This window comes from Puntigrus tetrazona, chromosome 16, assembly GCF_018831695.1.
Source record: "Puntigrus tetrazona isolate hp1 chromosome 16, ASM1883169v1, whole genome shotgun sequence".
NCBI classification, from domain to species: Eukaryota; Metazoa; Chordata; class Actinopteri; order Cypriniformes; family Cyprinidae; genus Puntigrus; species Puntigrus tetrazona.
Genome location: NC_056714.1, coordinates 16,239,920 through 16,255,599, shown reverse-complemented (window position 1 = coordinate 16,255,599; position 15,680 = coordinate 16,239,920). Strand labels below are relative to the sequence as shown.

The 15,680-nt window shown below is 39.9% G+C and overlaps 2 protein-coding genes across 3 annotated transcripts; one reads left to right on the top strand and one right to left on the bottom strand.

Moving 5' to 3' along the window:
• Positions 1-22: 22 nt before the first annotated feature.
• Positions 23-11,063, bottom strand: zhx2a (zinc fingers and homeoboxes 2a). 2 transcript variants are annotated; one of them, XM_043260719.1, is made up of 3 exons: positions 10,620-11,063; positions 7,559-7,658; positions 23-2,605 (listed from the first exon to the last, which is right to left on the bottom strand). In XM_043260719.1, exon 3 carries the CDS (start codon positions 2,448-2,450, stop codon positions 33-35), a length of 2,418 nt encoding a protein of 805 aa, XP_043116654.1. In that variant the 5' UTR covers positions 2,451-2,605; positions 7,559-7,658; positions 10,620-11,063; the 3' UTR covers positions 23-32. The 2 variants fall into 2 exon arrangements, with proteins under 2 accessions (XP_043116654.1, XP_043116655.1); XM_043260720.1 differs by lacking the exon at positions 7,559-7,658.
• Positions 11,064-12,127: 1,064 nt separating this feature from the next.
• zgc:110410 (uncharacterized protein LOC553618 homolog) lies at positions 12,128-15,646 on the top strand. Its single transcript, XM_043260723.1, has 10 exons — positions 12,128-12,280; positions 12,522-12,784; positions 12,997-13,075; positions 13,992-14,045; positions 14,134-14,224; positions 14,312-14,349; positions 14,466-14,553; positions 14,638-14,727; positions 14,812-14,859; positions 15,040-15,646. The coding sequence occupies exons 2-10, from the start codon at positions 12,541-12,543 to the stop codon at positions 15,187-15,189; spliced, it is 882 nt and encodes a 293-aa protein (XP_043116658.1). The 5' UTR covers positions 12,128-12,280; positions 12,522-12,540; the 3' UTR covers positions 15,190-15,646.
• Positions 15,647-15,680: the final 34 nt, after the last annotated feature.

The window sequence follows — 15,680 nt, the reverse complement described above, 5'->3', positions numbered from 1 at the left end:
AAAATAAAAAAAGGACTATTACCTTTATTACTTCATCCTGTCACTCTGTGCTCTGCCGACAGAACTTCAAGATCTCGTGCCACTTTCTGAGCATCGTAATCTTTGCCTTCAATGTCAGCTGCCAAGGAAACCCACCTCTTACCATCTACACTCGCCTGTCCATGTTGGTCCTTGCTCTTGCTGATATCAGGCATGTTGTGGCCCAGCTTATTGGTGAACCATTCGACTATGTCCTGGTTAGTTAGTTTCGACTGCTCTGCAAGCTTCTCAAAACCTTCCCCTTTTTGTACCTTTGTCTCTTGAAAGTGCCTTTGTAGGACACTCTGTGCCTGCTCCGAGATCAACAAGCTGTTTTGTCCATTTGGTCTCTTGTTGCTAAGACTCTGAAACTGCTCCATCCAACCTAACGTTCCATTTTTCAGAGCAGATCTGTTGTCCTTAAACCATCGGACAATTTCTGTACGAGCTAAGCCAGTTTGGATTTCTAGTTGGCTGTACTCTTCTGGTGAGGGCCACTGGGTTTGTGCAAACATGTCTTTAAGAAGGCAGAGAGACTTTCCATCGATGGCCTCTGGACACACTGAAGACGTGAGAATGGGAAGAGGCGAGTCCCTGACTCTGCTGTCCTGCTCATGGACTCCATTGAGTGTCCCCCTTTGAAGATGATGCTCCAGCCTTTTTGAGCCCATCGAGTTGAGCAAGGCTTGCTCTAGGTTGTCTCGTAGTGCACGGCGCTCCGTAAACCAGCAATCGATTTCGGTTTTGGAGAGCCTGGTATCCGCCACAAGGTGATCCATCTCAGCCTGGGTTGGAAAGCTAGTCCTTTGGAAACTCTCCTCTAACTTTTTCATTTGCTCAGAGGATTTGCCTTTAACTCTCTCTAGCAGGGGAAACTGTGTGGCGACAGGCTTGTGTGGTTGGCTGTCCTTCGAAGAGAGGTCTGTTTTAATCTGTTGCACTGCCTTATGGTTTCCATGGCGCTGATCGCTGAACCATTTTTTGATCTCTCCCCAGGAGAGGCCAGTCGTCTCGATGAGACGATACACTTCTTCATCATCAGGAAACTGGCACTGAGCATAGCTGGTGGTCAGCTCTCTGATCTGATCAGGGGTCTTTTCACAATCTGAAGAAAGGCTTGGTGTCGGAGAGACAGACTTGGGAGTGCTCTGAACAGACTGAATTATTGAAGGCCTCTTTATCTCTGGGGCAACCAGTGGTGCTGTGTGGGCCCTTTTGAGACTCTGTGCTATTTGATTTGTCACTGTTAGAGCAAGAGGAGCACCAGTAGCAGTTGAGCCATTGGAAACCGGTGCTAACACCAGGCCAGATTGTCCAAGGACATGGCAAGGGACGGTCTGGATAAGGGGCTGTGAGGCTTTAGTGGACTGAGTTAACTGAGCAGGTAAGACAGTGAATGCCTGTTGAACAGGCTGAATCGTCCCATTGAACATTTTCTTTCGTGCTTCCTCAACCTCCTCAGGAGACCAGCTGATACCTTGCTTTAGCCGTTGGGTAGTGAACCACACTTTGATTTGTTCTTCGGGGTGTTTGGAGGCTGCAGTAAGCCATGAGAGCTCTGCTTGGGTAGGGTATGGAAATTTGTTGAAGGAGGTTATGAGGGTCAAGTTGCCATCTAGCGAGGGGTTGTATTTTGAAGTGTTCAAGGGGACGGCGATTTTTGGTACTAAGTTGTAGTTAGGCGGGCGTTGCAAGGATGGCATTATATGAGAGAGGCCATCCTTAAGAGTTGCATCTGGTATTATCACTGTCCCATTCACATTCACCGCAGTAATTTGCTTTTTCGGTAGATCTTGAGCGAGTTTGTCCAGCGGACTGTCGTCCTGCAACCTTAAACTATCTGCTTTGGGCTTACCCACCTTAACAGTACTGGATTTGCTCAGAGGAAAAGCAGTAAAGTCCTCTCCTGACTGAGGGCTGGTGGTATCATAGATGACGGCACAGTTTGAACCTTCGATTGTCTGTTCTAGAATAGTCTGACTATTGAGTTTGATTCTCTTGAACTTGAAGTTGCTCTCACCGGGATGGCACTTCTCATTATGTTCAGTCAAAGAATCAAACTTTTTTGTGTTGAAGTTGCATACTGCACACAAGTACAGTGGGTTGAGTATAACATTGGGGTGGTTGGAATCGACATGATCTTTGAACTCGTTGAGATTTTGTGTAGAAAAGGGACAGTATTTGCACTCATAACCTCCCTGGAGTTTCCTCTGTGGTCTTGTTTTCACTTCAGTTTTTTCCAGCTCTGCCGTTTCCTTCGCAGAGTTCACAGAACTCTTTCTATCTGTCCAGTCCTCACTAGAAGACACATGCGAGGTTCCATTCTCTTCTGGCCTGTCCACACAGGAATCCATTTCTTCTGGATCGTCGGCAGTTACCAAATCATCCGGTCGGATCATGCAGGGTGTTGTAGACTTTCTTCGACTAGCCATGGTCAGGGAGTAAGATGGTATAGTGCAGGGAGACTCTGTTAATGGGCAATGGGCAGGTCTTTGTCCGGTGGAGGATCAGTAAAGGATGATTCCGCTGACTGTTAATGTCAGCTCCAGTGGAAGACTTCATGAGACTTCATCCCAGATCACACAGTCTATTAAAAAAAAAAAAAAAAATACAAATTAAGTTTTCATATAACAAAACTAGATTTTCATGCATTGGGCAATGAGGTATGAACTAGATGTTAAACAATTACTGTGATGCTTAGGGGGGCAAAACGCAGGATAAAAGGACCACACCACGGTGAGGTATAGTGCACAGAACATGCATATGTTCTGTTCTCAGTCTCAAAAACTGAAAAGATTCACTACCACATAAAAATAATAAAGAATAATAAATAAATACAAGAAATACAAAGTAGGCCAAATTCAAGTTGCCATGTCACTAAAAGTCAAACCTGTTACTGAAACTTGGTCGATAGACAAGGTATCTTCTAGCTTGCATGTCCCTTTAAAAAATTAAGAAAATTTGGAAAAACTTGTGAACTGCATACAATAATTTTAAGCACTCCGGAGTCTCATATCAGGTGCTGTGAAGAGCTAATGAGCAGCTACGCTGTGTGCAAAGACTTTATTATATTGATTTTAAGGTGCTGCATGTTGTGTTGTGTGCTGCATCTGGTATGTAATGTAAAAATGCATTTTTCAAGGTTTTTCACAACCAATAGATAAAGATTAAACTTTCTATTCCTCAATGTGACACAAAAGGTATCAGCTTTTTAATCACAGTTAATTGTCACTTCAGGTGCAACACAGCTTGATTTAGTGTGAAAATCGTCACAAAGGACTACAGAACCTCATTAAAATTTAAGCTGATGTGTTACAGCTCCTGCATAAAAGCATTTAAATATACACCCCAGTGCCGTGTATTAAATCAGAGGCATCAGCAATATGGTGGTCAATCCAGATGGGAGGGGCAAAAACATCCTGTGCTAGGCTGAACTTGTCCAGTCCAATAATAGCCTTCCTCAGGCCTGTGTTGCCCTCAGCAGATCTCAGTACATTGGAGACTGATTAAATATGGATGGGACCCTGAGCATCTCATATCACGGCCTCAACTGACTTTGAGAGCACCGGTATAATGTAACCTTAGAATTTTTTTCTCCTTCCTTGAGAAAACTGTGCTAAGGGCAAAAAGGACAAACAAAGTTCACAGTGTGTTTATGTAGAGAGTGAGAAAGAGAGAGACAGATTCACCTAAATCAGACAGTATATTTAATACCTCATGAAAATCAAAGGAAAGGAAAGGAAAGGGAAAACACTTATCATGTAAACTCAGAATTTTAAGTGTTTGCCAAGGGCTTACAGGCGATAAAGAATGAGAAAGCACGAGACTACATAAGTTATGATCGCATAGCATTCAATCTAAAGCCGTTCAAAAAGAAACTACTTAGCCTCAAGTCTCAATAGCTGTTATTGACACAAGAAAAAAACAGAACTGCTGTGTACTTAAGACCAAGCTAAAGGCAAATAACTAAAAACAATCAAAAATAAAAATCAATCTTAGAATTTCAATGAAATTATCTGACACCGTCTGTTGACTACTTAAAGTAACGCCAATATTAGACTACTAAAATGTTAACACAAGCTGGAGGGTGTTCAGCATGAAGCGCTGTTTCTGTAACATATTACGGCTTGTTAAAAAAACACAAAAACACATATTGGTTCTCCTGTATGGACTCACATGCATTAACATGCGTGTTTCCAGGAGAGGATGTTGCTGAGGAGCCGCTGTGAAGGGGCGGAGACTGAGCTCTGTTAATACTGTGGAGCACAGTGGGGGGGGGAGCTGAATTTGGGATTGAGGCAGAATTAATTTAAATCTCATCAAATGGGGCTCTAGAAGCCTGCAGCACTGCACAGATGTACACGGAGTGCTATTTTTCATGATAATACTGACAAAAAAATGTTCAGTGTAATTGGTATAGATCACACAATTGCAGACTTAAAATGTGGGCACTGCTGACTGCTTTTGAATATTAGGATGAGGTGGCAACGGTGTCTGGATTCACAGCAGCAGTGATACCTGCTGCTCAGTAACATTTTTTATTAAACATTAGAGCAAAAGATTCCATTTCAAGGCTGTAGTAATAAGAACTAAATACTGAGACAAAACAATAATTTGTCTAAATGAGGATGAATGTGAGTGTATGTGAGGAAGTAGTACTTTTGCGTTAGGAAAAAGGACACAGAGCTCAGAGCAGTCCTTTGGGTAGGTGTCCAGGCTTTCAGTGATTTGGGGTACCAAGGGACAGACCTCGAAAAAGCTGGACTCATGCGTTGTCATGGAAACGGCCCAGCAGCAGGTGGGAGGGATTTTCTCCACAGAGATCCAGATGAGGAACGTTCCGCATTCCTATTTTTGGCTGAGCCTGTTCTTTCGGGGTGAAACCCACACTAAGAGATTTTATTCATCCTATTAATTCTACATTTGTATACTAGTGTATATGCTGATGCATGTTTTATGAATCAGTATGAGTGGCTGCGTTAATTATGCTTATTCAGGGAAAGCAAAACTTGACGTAAAAAAATATCTTGCACACATTAATAGATTATAAATTAAAGTATAAAACAACTATTTTTTTACCCTTTCTGGGAAATGACCAGTGAGACGGTGTGCTTAACCTTCAGAAAAAAACAAACAAAAACACTGATTGTCTCAGAACGTCAGACAAAATTTCATATGGGAATTTATTCTCTACACGTTTTATAAAGACAGATTTTATAACTCTATTACCAAAATGTGGGAAATGTCCAAATAAGCTATGGTTTACTTTTCCCCAGTAATAAACATTAATTTAATTAAACATTTCTGAACACACTTTATTTTTATTTACTATTTACAATATTTATTTTATTTATTTTTATCTACAATTTTTATTTTTGTTTTATTTCAGAAAAGAACAACAAAAATATGGATTCAATTTTTTCATTATTACAATTATTTACTGATTACAATAATAATTTGCTATAATTAAATTTAATGTTAACTCACAATTATAACAAAATTACAGTGTAATGTAATTGTTGGCCACAGTTAAAAGCCAAAATGTGTCTTCAAATGGTGATCAAAGTCTGCATTTAAAACCACAAAGGTTAATCTAATTTTAGATAACCTTTAGGCTAAAAGTCAGGTAACATTCTCACTGTAAAAAAACAAAAACACGTGAAAACTGTTCCTCGGTACTTTTTAGAAAAGGGAATGGGACACCAAACTTCAGCCTCCTTATGAAAATTGCCTTGTGTAGTTACACAGAGACTCATTCTATGGCAAAAAAGTACAATAAAAACCCACATCCAAAATCAATATCCATTGAAAACAGGATTTCTTTTTTTACGAATCACACATTAGTTTGAAACTGGTCACTATTATGCAGGGAAAACTTCATTTGACCAAGTAACCAGAGACTGAGGGCATGGTGTTCCTGCTAAAGCCATCTGTAAAGGCCTGGCTGCTCAGCAGCATACAGTGTCTTCAAAAGAAACCAAATCTCTGTGGTCGACCACTAAGTTATATGGCTGCTGTCCCGGAGAGTTATGAAATACTCATGGAAAGGGTCACACTGAGGATCAAGAGATCAGGGTCAAGTTTGAGCACTGCGTCTATGAGCCTCGGATGAAATACTTTGTTAAATAAAATGCTAATCCGGTAACACCAGTTGGTTAACATGACTGTGTATCTACACTGGCAAATGTTTTCATCGAACAACGACATTAAACAGGTTTTAATCATTCTGAACAGTCTCTATTGATCTGATGACTTGATAACATTTATACAACAGTAACCACAGTCAGTTAGGACATGAATGTCAACTGTGTCTTCTGCCTTGTCTGGACTACTTATAAAACAAAAAAAGACGGACTGTAATCAGCCTCTGATATGCACAGCAACTGCTTTTCTGAAAGGATATCAGATTCATACCACTGGACAGTGATTACTGCCGTCATCCATCTGTGAATAACACAGATCCCACTAAAATCGAAAGCTCTGCATGACTCCATACCAACACAACCACTTTAGAGATGTTTATAGCTTTCCTTGTCTAAACTAATACATTCCAACATGTTGATGTGAATAAAAAATTAAATCACAATTGTCTAATTGTAGCAATAATGCCCCAACTGCTCATTTGCTGCACAATGCATTGGTAACATACCAATAGCTAATATTAGAGACCGTTTTAATTGATCTGTATCAGTAGATATTGAATATTTACTTGTATGTGCTCATTTCCCCCATTTAAATTACCTTTGCAGTCATCTAACACTCAGTCAAAGGTAATCTTTTAAAATCGAAGCCCCAATTTAATAAATCTCAAAATAAATATTTTGTTTTTCATCCTGCAAATTACAAAAATCATACTAATGTTGTAATACCTAATCACTTGGATTGTTTTTTGTGTTGTATTTTTATATAATTTATTTTATTTAGACACAATATAACATTTATATGAGGAATTTAGTGCTTATTGGACATCATATGAAAAAACCCATATTTTTCATATATTTACCCATATTAGTCATAAATTGAACTACGATGTATCCCTAGCTCATTTGCATTTAATCAAACCAATTTAATATGATACCTACATATGTGTACTATCTAGCATCTAGAAGTGTTAGCAGATTTGTAGGAAAAACATTACAAGCAAAGAACTGAAAAATAAGTGAGCTGTCTGAAAAGAAACACGAGGAGTGGGTAAATTCTTCAACTCAGCTCAGGCATACAGCTAAGAAGAGCTTTGAAGTTATAATTTCACATCAAAATGGACCATCTTCACGGACTACTGTTTATCTTTTCATTGGTACAAGCCCATTCTAAGCATTATATATATATATATATATATATATATATATATCACTCAAAAGTCTGAAATCCTCCACAGGATGAAAACGTATTACATTGTATAACTGAATTATTCAAGCTCATGAATGAGCGCACTAGAAGCATGGTCTGCCTCTGCTGTACAAACATCAATGCTGTTCACTGTTTGGATTCACAACATGACTACATTATCATCATAAATCATGTTAAATCAGCAGCCCACCTATCAATGATGGTCTCCTCTTTTTGGAGTGCAATATTTTTAAGGTCCTATGTGGCAAGTTTTCCTACTCTGCCACCTTTTCCACTCAGCTTCTCCTCACCTATAAAAAAAAAAAGAAGAGTTGAATTGGTATTTGTATCATGAAAGATCATCTAAACGCCACCATTTCTGATACGGCCTCAGAGGCACCGGTTCAAAAATAATAAACTTCCTCTCAAAGCTAAAAATAGATACCCCACGTGACAGATAATGTTGACTGAAAACCCTTATTTTCTTTTCTCCATACTGTTAGTTCAGGTCAGTGCACTGATAAGGCCCAAGCATAAACGCAATGTCTTTAGGCCTAAATCATTTCATCTCATTTTCCTGATGGACCAACGCCATTTTTCACAGTTGATATAACACTTAAGCTTCTTTAAAAAAATTATACAGCAGGCACGAGGTTAATGTAGTTCAAGTCACCTCAGGATCTACAGGCTTTAAAACGTATTGGCCTTCACATGCGAAAGAATAAACATCTGTAACATTTGTTAAGAGTGTGTTTTATTATCCCGCCACTCGATATTATGGCCGGTTTAGTGATATGCAGCATCTCCGTTACACCTCCAAAAAAGCTGGGTCACGACTGCAAAAGTAGGGCAGAATATTGGCAACAGAGAGGCTGCTCAACAGCGAGCGACTGCAAAAAGTTGAACGCCTCTCTCCCCTTAGGAAAACAACCAACTCAAACAGATTGTTTTATTTTCTTTAGTTCGAGTAAGAATCTATTACGCTGAGGCCCGTCTGCATACGAGCCCAGCTGCTTTCCCTGCCACTCAAACGCATTCAACACGTATATAATAATCATATGCGAGGAACGATTACAAGATATGACACGAACAGTGATGAATCATGATTTGTTGTGCTCAACATGCAGCGGTCTAGTAACGAAACAAAAAACAGAATAAGATAGTATGCCACCCTCAACGGCAACTTCAGCCGGTAGCACACGTCAGTTCTGACTCTCTCTTTTCCAGGACATGAACGCAGAGGGAAATTAATAGCTTTAGTAGTGATGACTAATAAATAACCTGGCTCCAACGTGAGGCCAGACTCCCTCACAAAGAGGCTCTGCTTTCAGTGGAGTCATGACCACCAGCACCGACAGAGAACACACAGCTTTCAAGGGAGCCCAGCCCACGGCTGTGACATCAGCGACTGTCGGCTTAGTCACCGACAGCACGAGCTACGAGGCAGAGGCAGCAGCAACCACCTCCTCAAAGACGTCAGCTCCTCACGAACGCGGGCAGCCATTTTGAATCCAGCCAGTCACCTGGCACAAGCCGCATTTTGTGCCAGAGCAACTCGTGCGGAGTTGTACTTTTGACAATATGCGTCACTACTTTGTAAAAGTTGCCCCGGCGTGGGACGCACGAATAAACCTTTGTAAGGAGAGATGTTTCCGTACTACGGCCCACAAGGTGAACACTAAAGGTTGGCAAGTGTGTTAGTGCCGGGCAGAACAAGACTGCACGGTAAATGGAGTAAATACAGAATGAAACTGTATCTGAATGCCCTTTAGTGAGCACAATGGGGAGAAAAATAACATCAAACCGTTTCTATATTGTGTTTATATTAACAGTATTCTGTTTCGTTCGAGCCAGCTTCTATATATCAGCTTGGCTTAGATTAATAAACAACATAATGAAAGGTGGTACCAATTGATCATCCTAAATAAATTACTAGATTAAGTCAACAACCAATGTGATTTTCTCTCATTTAGCCTTATTCTGTAAACTAAACGAAACCTCAGATTATACGTTCCACGATATGATGGGGCGTGTGGTAACAACACAAACAGAGCATTTTGCGCTGAGTAATACTCCAAGGAGCGGGGAGCTGTGATGTTTTAAGAGTCAAAACTTAAGCGGCTGCAAGAGATAAAAGATACAGATGCCCCTCTCCGATCTGAATCTCTGAGGCTTGCCAAGTATGACTTTATTTAAACCCAACAAAACCCTCAGGTCCTACGAAACTGCTATACCTTACACTCACCCGCTAAACCACGTTGGAGGAATATTCAAAAAGTATTTTTTTTTTTTTCAGAAACAGGCTGCATGAAAAAGTAGGAGAGACCTGTCACGTACAGCATATCTCACAGATGGGAGATATGATCTGTACTCTATACATTCCTTAGAGAAAGCATTTGGAATTACATGTGACTGGACACAAGCAAATATCACGTGTGGGCCGTTAGTTTGACACACTCGAATCACCTGAAGTGTCCTAGGAATATTGGCCTAGATTATTTTCGATGCATCAACTGTGCGCTATATTAAGAATTTTAACTCAAATCGGCACTTACTAAATAGCAAATTCGGCTTCGATAATGCGTTTGCTCTATATAGGCTGCTATGAGTCTCCAGTAGTATGGATGCGACAATTTTGGGAACTATCGCAGCTGTGAAGACAGCACTGCAATGTGGCTAGCGTCTGATGCGCGTGCCATGCAGTATGGTCGTGGAAGGCGTCACCACTGCCTACATCATACGACACCGAGCCGAAATCAAAGTAGTTGCGTGCCACGCTCACTTCATACAAGCGCATGAATAAATCATTCTTAGTTTGAAATAGATTTCCGATCGTAGCGTGCAACGAAAAAGACGGGTTTGTGGAGGCAGAACAGACTCCAATAAAAATCACTTGGTCCGACGTAACGCCATGTCGACATTGGTAGCCATATTTTGCTGCTTATTTCGACATCAGAGAAGTAGACATGTTCTCGCGCACATTGCCGCTTAACTTTACCTATTCTACGAAACTTTCCGCAAGCCACACCAAATCACGGCGCTGGAAACGTTAAAACCGAGGTTATCGGGTCAGGTCGATGCGGTTATTCCGGTGCTCACTTTCTACAATATGCCTTGGGCAAACAAAGTTCAGCCGAAATAAACAACTGACATCAGAAGCGCTTCGCGGCACGTTTCGGACAAGTACTTATTGTGCGCATTCAGAGGCGCCCGCAACTTTAAGGCTTGTTTGTTAATTTTCCGAGCGACACGAATAATCCAGCCATTCTTACCTGCCCACCGACCAACGGAAAACGCTGGGATGCGAGGTTACGGACGGCTAGACTCCGAAATTGCGTACTTTTCCACGTGTACAGCCTACAGAAGCGCGCGATTGTAACGATTCCGCCGAATTCTAAAGACAACAGCCGAAAAAAATTGGCGATCACAGGGGGATCTACGCCAAAACCCACATGATCAACTACGTCAGCAGACGTATTTGCATACGATACGAGACGCCGTTCCATCCTGACTTTGGAAACGGGCTCTCGAAACGCAAAAGTTGAAAAATCGCCGACAGCCAGCGCTGGCTTCGAGTGCGAGAGCAGTAGTTCACTTCGCCCTGCGCTTCCTTCTTTGAGATGATTAAACCGCTGTTGTTTTGACGTCCCCTGCGTGAGTTTGGATCACAGGTCATTGAATATTAAGCACTCTGGTGAAGGCCAGTGGCTGAGCGGTTCTCTCTCCCGTTCCCTCCACACTCCTCCCATCCTCGTCTCTGTCCCTTCTCTCTCGCCCTCCTTCTCCTCGTCCCCTCCCACGTTTCGCCCGTAGCCTCGCTACGGTCGTGCATCAAAACAACCAGGTCGACTTTTAAATCGAGACGCATTACAACTCGACGAAACTCGTGCTAGACCACAGGCGTCGCTATGGAAACCTACCTCGCGGACGTTTTCTTATCGAAGTTTGTGGCGCCCCGCCAAATGCCGAAAAGATTAGGACCGAAAAGATTAAAAGCAAGGGATAGAGTAACATATAACACAGTTATTTCTTTGGAAAACTGTAAGACGCTTGACGCAGTGGGCTTGAACACGCTGCTGCTGCAGAAGCTTATGAATTATTCATTAATCGGGACCGATTCGGGAGTGTTTGGATATATTTACATGCAAATAAGCAGCTAATGAATTATTAATGGTCATTTTCTTGATCTTTTGTTTTTTTGCCGTTGATTTTAACTTATGGGCACATGTTTTATTCATGGCCAGTAAGGTAGCACACCTGCACATTTAGTTAGTCAATATATTTAACGCCATCTACAGGACATGCAACGTAATGTTTTGGATGAATTATTTGGCAAATGTGTTATTCGCCGGGAGTTGGTTAGATTTTAGAAATATATGCAACACATTTTACAAAAAATTAAATATGTTCATGTTTCGATTGAACTGTTTCCTCCAGAATTATTTTAACAACTCTGTGTGAGGAAGAGCAACATTTATTACGCCTTTATGATGTTATTTGTTATTAGGAGCTTGCTCATTTTATTAAATTGGAGAACATGGCGGTAGGCAAAAGTTTGAGAATTTTAATTTCAGGGTAAACTCTGCAATTAATCACACCTCAAAGAGGTTGTCCTCTAATTAAACAACGCATTAACTTTTTATTTGCATGTGGTCAAAATAATAGAAACAAAAAGCACCCAGAAGAGGTACTTATGTTTGCAAAATTTCTTAAATATTTGTTTTGTTTTTGTTTTTTCTGATGTTTGCATCAGTATGAATTGTAATTGTAAAAGGAAAAAAAAAAACAATCCCACAAGTGAACTTGGTTATTATTAATGTGTACTGATTTGATAAGCTATGCAAAGTCCTGTCCCTCTGGAGACAAACTCATCAAGAACAGACTTTGCCCTACGCAGCTCATAACAGGAAGCGGAGGGGTACCGGACTAAAAGGTATGTGGCGACTCTAATGTGAGCAAAATTTTACAATATTGTTATTTAACATTAGTGTATTAGATGAAAATTGTAACCATTTAACAAGAGGATTTGACATCCTAAAAGAATTACTAGGCAACTCAAGGTAAACGCAGCCATCATGCTAGAAGTATTTGTCTGTGGGGATTATACTGTAAAACAGTTTAAGAGTTTTGTACTTGCTCTTGATTGTCTAAATTTTGTCTGTACGTTTATTCAGGTTCGTTGAGAGATACAATATGAACAGAGAGCAGCCTCCCCCTCCGTATAACCCCTATTACCCTCCGCATTATCCTAATGCAACACAGGGTAACATTGGGCAGCCCACCGCTGGCATGATGCCCCCCGCTGGGCAGCCCACCGCTGGCATGATGCCCCCCGTTGTTGAACATGTCAATATGGGGATTCCGGACAGTGCTCCGCCAGAATACTCTCTGGGATTTGAAGATGAGAACTGCTTTTCAGATGCTACCATAAGAAGAGGTCAGCTGTGCTCTCTTGATTTGACTTTAATCAACTGGTTTTGCTGTTACAGAAATATCATTTTTATCATTTTAAATGCAAGCATAGATTGTATCTAGTGGTATTAAATTGAATTTTAATAACGCGAGAGAATGTGTACTTTTAAATAGCTATCGGCTGGGAATAGTCAATGCTGAAAACTTGTTTCTTGTGTTCAAATGTGCTTCATGTAGGTTTCATAAGAAAAGTGTATCTGACGCTTATGGTTCAACTTTTGATAACTGTTGGAATCATCTGTGCTTTTCTTTACTGGTGAGTTGACTGGTGTTTATTTGCCACACCTATTTCAAGACATTCTGAAACACAAATCACAGATAATGAAGTGTACTTAAGTGTTACTTCATAGGCTTGAGTAACTTATTGAGTATCGTTATGTCAGTTATATTCAAGATGACGTGCAGATTTAAGCTTTAATTTAAAGGGCTGAACAAAGATATAGCATATAGCACATTTTTTACACAGCACAGTCCCTCTCACCCCATTTCCAGATGTAATTGGATAAATATATACAATCATAAATAAAGTGTTTGTTGAGAATACTTTGCAGGCAATGGCTACCTTAAATCTGGAACTCGTAGAGATGACCAGAGACTGGGTTTTCTCCATTGTGATGCTTTGCTAGGCCAGCTGACTGCAGTCGTTGTTTGTTTGTGGGTCTTTCTGCAGTTAATTTTGTCTTCAGTTAAATAACTGTTAGTTTAAAATCAGTAGATTAACTTGGCCTTTGCAGAATATTCAATAACGTCATCAATAAACAGCAGCATCTCAGTGCCACTGTAATTCATTCATCTCCTGCCATCACACAGCTCCACCATGTTTACAGATGAGCTGTTAAAATACTTTTTTTCTTCCAATCATTCTGGTACAGCTTGACATTGATTTCAGCCATCCAAAGAATGCTTTTCCAGAAGTGGTTCTGGCTTTTTTAGATGTTTTTTTGATAAAGTCTAATCAGGCCTTGTATGCTCCTTGTAGTGAACTCTTTGTTCTCGTGGAGTCTTCTCTTGATTGTAGACATTGACAGTGACACGTATACCTTCTCTTGGCTGAATGTCATAAAAGGCTTTTTTTTTTACCATGGAGAAGATTTACCGATAATCCGACACTCAAAACTGTGAACAGTAATGTGTATAGCATATTAATGTTTACATATATGCCCTTTTCCTAGGGAGACACTCAAGGACTGGGTGAGAGAAACATACTGGTTTACCTACACTATGATGTGAGCTCTTCTTCATTGTTTTGCACGTTTATGCATGTTCTACATCCACACATGATAAACTGACTTGTCTTTGTTCAAAATTCACAAGGTGCGCAACGTTTGTTCTAATCATTGTGCTCATCTGTTGTGGTAACATACGTCGCAAAGTTCCCTTAAACTTCATCTTCCTAGCGCTATTTGTAAGTAAAACACAGAGCCATTATTGTATTCAATTGCGGTAAGCATTAAATGTGATAATTATGTAAAAGTGCTCTTCTCCCACACAGACAATCACAGAAGGCTTTCTCCTCGGATCAGTGGTAGTGTGCGTAAAAAGCATTATTTAAATGCATTTCAGTTACTCAAAAGCTTGCTCTTAAACTATTCAAAAACTTTAGTTTCAGAGCCAGTGTTTTATAAGGAATTGTTATTACTATTCAGGTACTATTCAGCAGATGCTGTGCTCTGGGCAGTGGGTGCAACTGCTCTGGTGTCTCTTGCAATGACTTTGTTTTCACTGCAGTCAAAAGTAAGTTGTACAATTAGCTGCATGTGCTGTATTAACAAAAATCTGAGTTATAAAGTTAAAAAACACACCTATGCTTTTTTTAAGTGGGACTTCACAGCTCTATCAGGGAGCATATGGGTATTATCCTGGACTCTGTTTTCATTTGCATTACTCTGTGCAATTCTGAGATCACAGGTAAATCATCAACTAATATGTTATCCTCTCATCAAAGATGTTAACTTGTTCATATTAATTCATACTGATTTTTATGTTTCATAGTATTTGTACATCCTTTATGCTTCACTGGGAACTTTGGTCTTCTCTTTGGTAAGAACATATCTTGTTTCATCCAGTTTAGATTTATCAAAATGTATATGCATAATCCTTATCTAGGAAGGGTTCCTGTATGCAGTATTAATATGGTCTGCCAACAATTTTTATAGTGCTTCATAGTAGCCATTTACTGTTCTTATCTTACCGTCTCTCTGTTTCTTTTTCCATTCTTAGTACTTGGTTATGGACACGCAGCTCATACTGGGTGGGAAGCACAAATACAGCATCAATCCAGAAGAGTACATCTTTGCTGCTCTGAACTTGTACCTTGATATTATCACAATTTTCTTATTATTGCTTCAACTAATTGGACTTTGTCGTTGATGTGGTTGACTGTTGGGGCTTTGAGACACATTTTTACTCCATTTTTTAAACATAGTTTGAGCTTGTGTCTATAACATATTAGAGGTTGAATTGATTTTGGTTAATTGTAGATAAAACAGCTATTAGTAAAATAGCTAACGCACTGGAAACAAAATGGCGGTGAAATAATTTTCACTCAGAAATTGCTATTAATTTTTACAGATAATTACAGCATCACAAAATTGAATTCAATGCAGTGGTACATTAAGTAAAATTGCTATAGATATACAGGTAAGCGAATAAAGAACAATGTCATATATTGGATATGAATATGCAATAAACCAGGTTTTTGAGGAACATTTTTACCACCATTATTTAAAAAATAACTCCATTTTTTTCTGTAAGATGTTGTAATACATGTTCTCTGTCATGTCACTGTACTTTAATTTAAATTTAATAAAGTATCTACTGTCATCCATTCAATGTTGAATAATTTGAGAACAACCATTAAA

What these genes read in the sequence shown, in the direction of transcription:
- zhx2a (XM_043260719.1), bottom strand. Translation starts at nt 2,450, where the DNA reads ATGGCTAGTCGAAGAAAGTCTACAACACCCTGCATGATCCGACCGGAT.
- zgc:110410 (XM_043260723.1), top strand. Translation starts at nt 12,541, where the DNA reads ATGAACAGAGAGCAGCCTCCCCCTCCGTATAACCCCTATTACCCTCCG. An exon ending in CTCCTCGGATCAGTGGTAGT is followed by an intron (nt 14,350 to 14,465) that starts GTGCGTAAAAAG and finishes ATTACTATTCAG; the next exon opens with GTACTATTCAGCAGATGCTG. An exon ending in GAACTTTGGTCTTCTCTTTG is followed by an intron (nt 14,860 to 15,039) that starts GTAAGAACATAT and finishes TTCCATTCTTAG; the next exon opens with TACTTGGTTATGGACACGCA.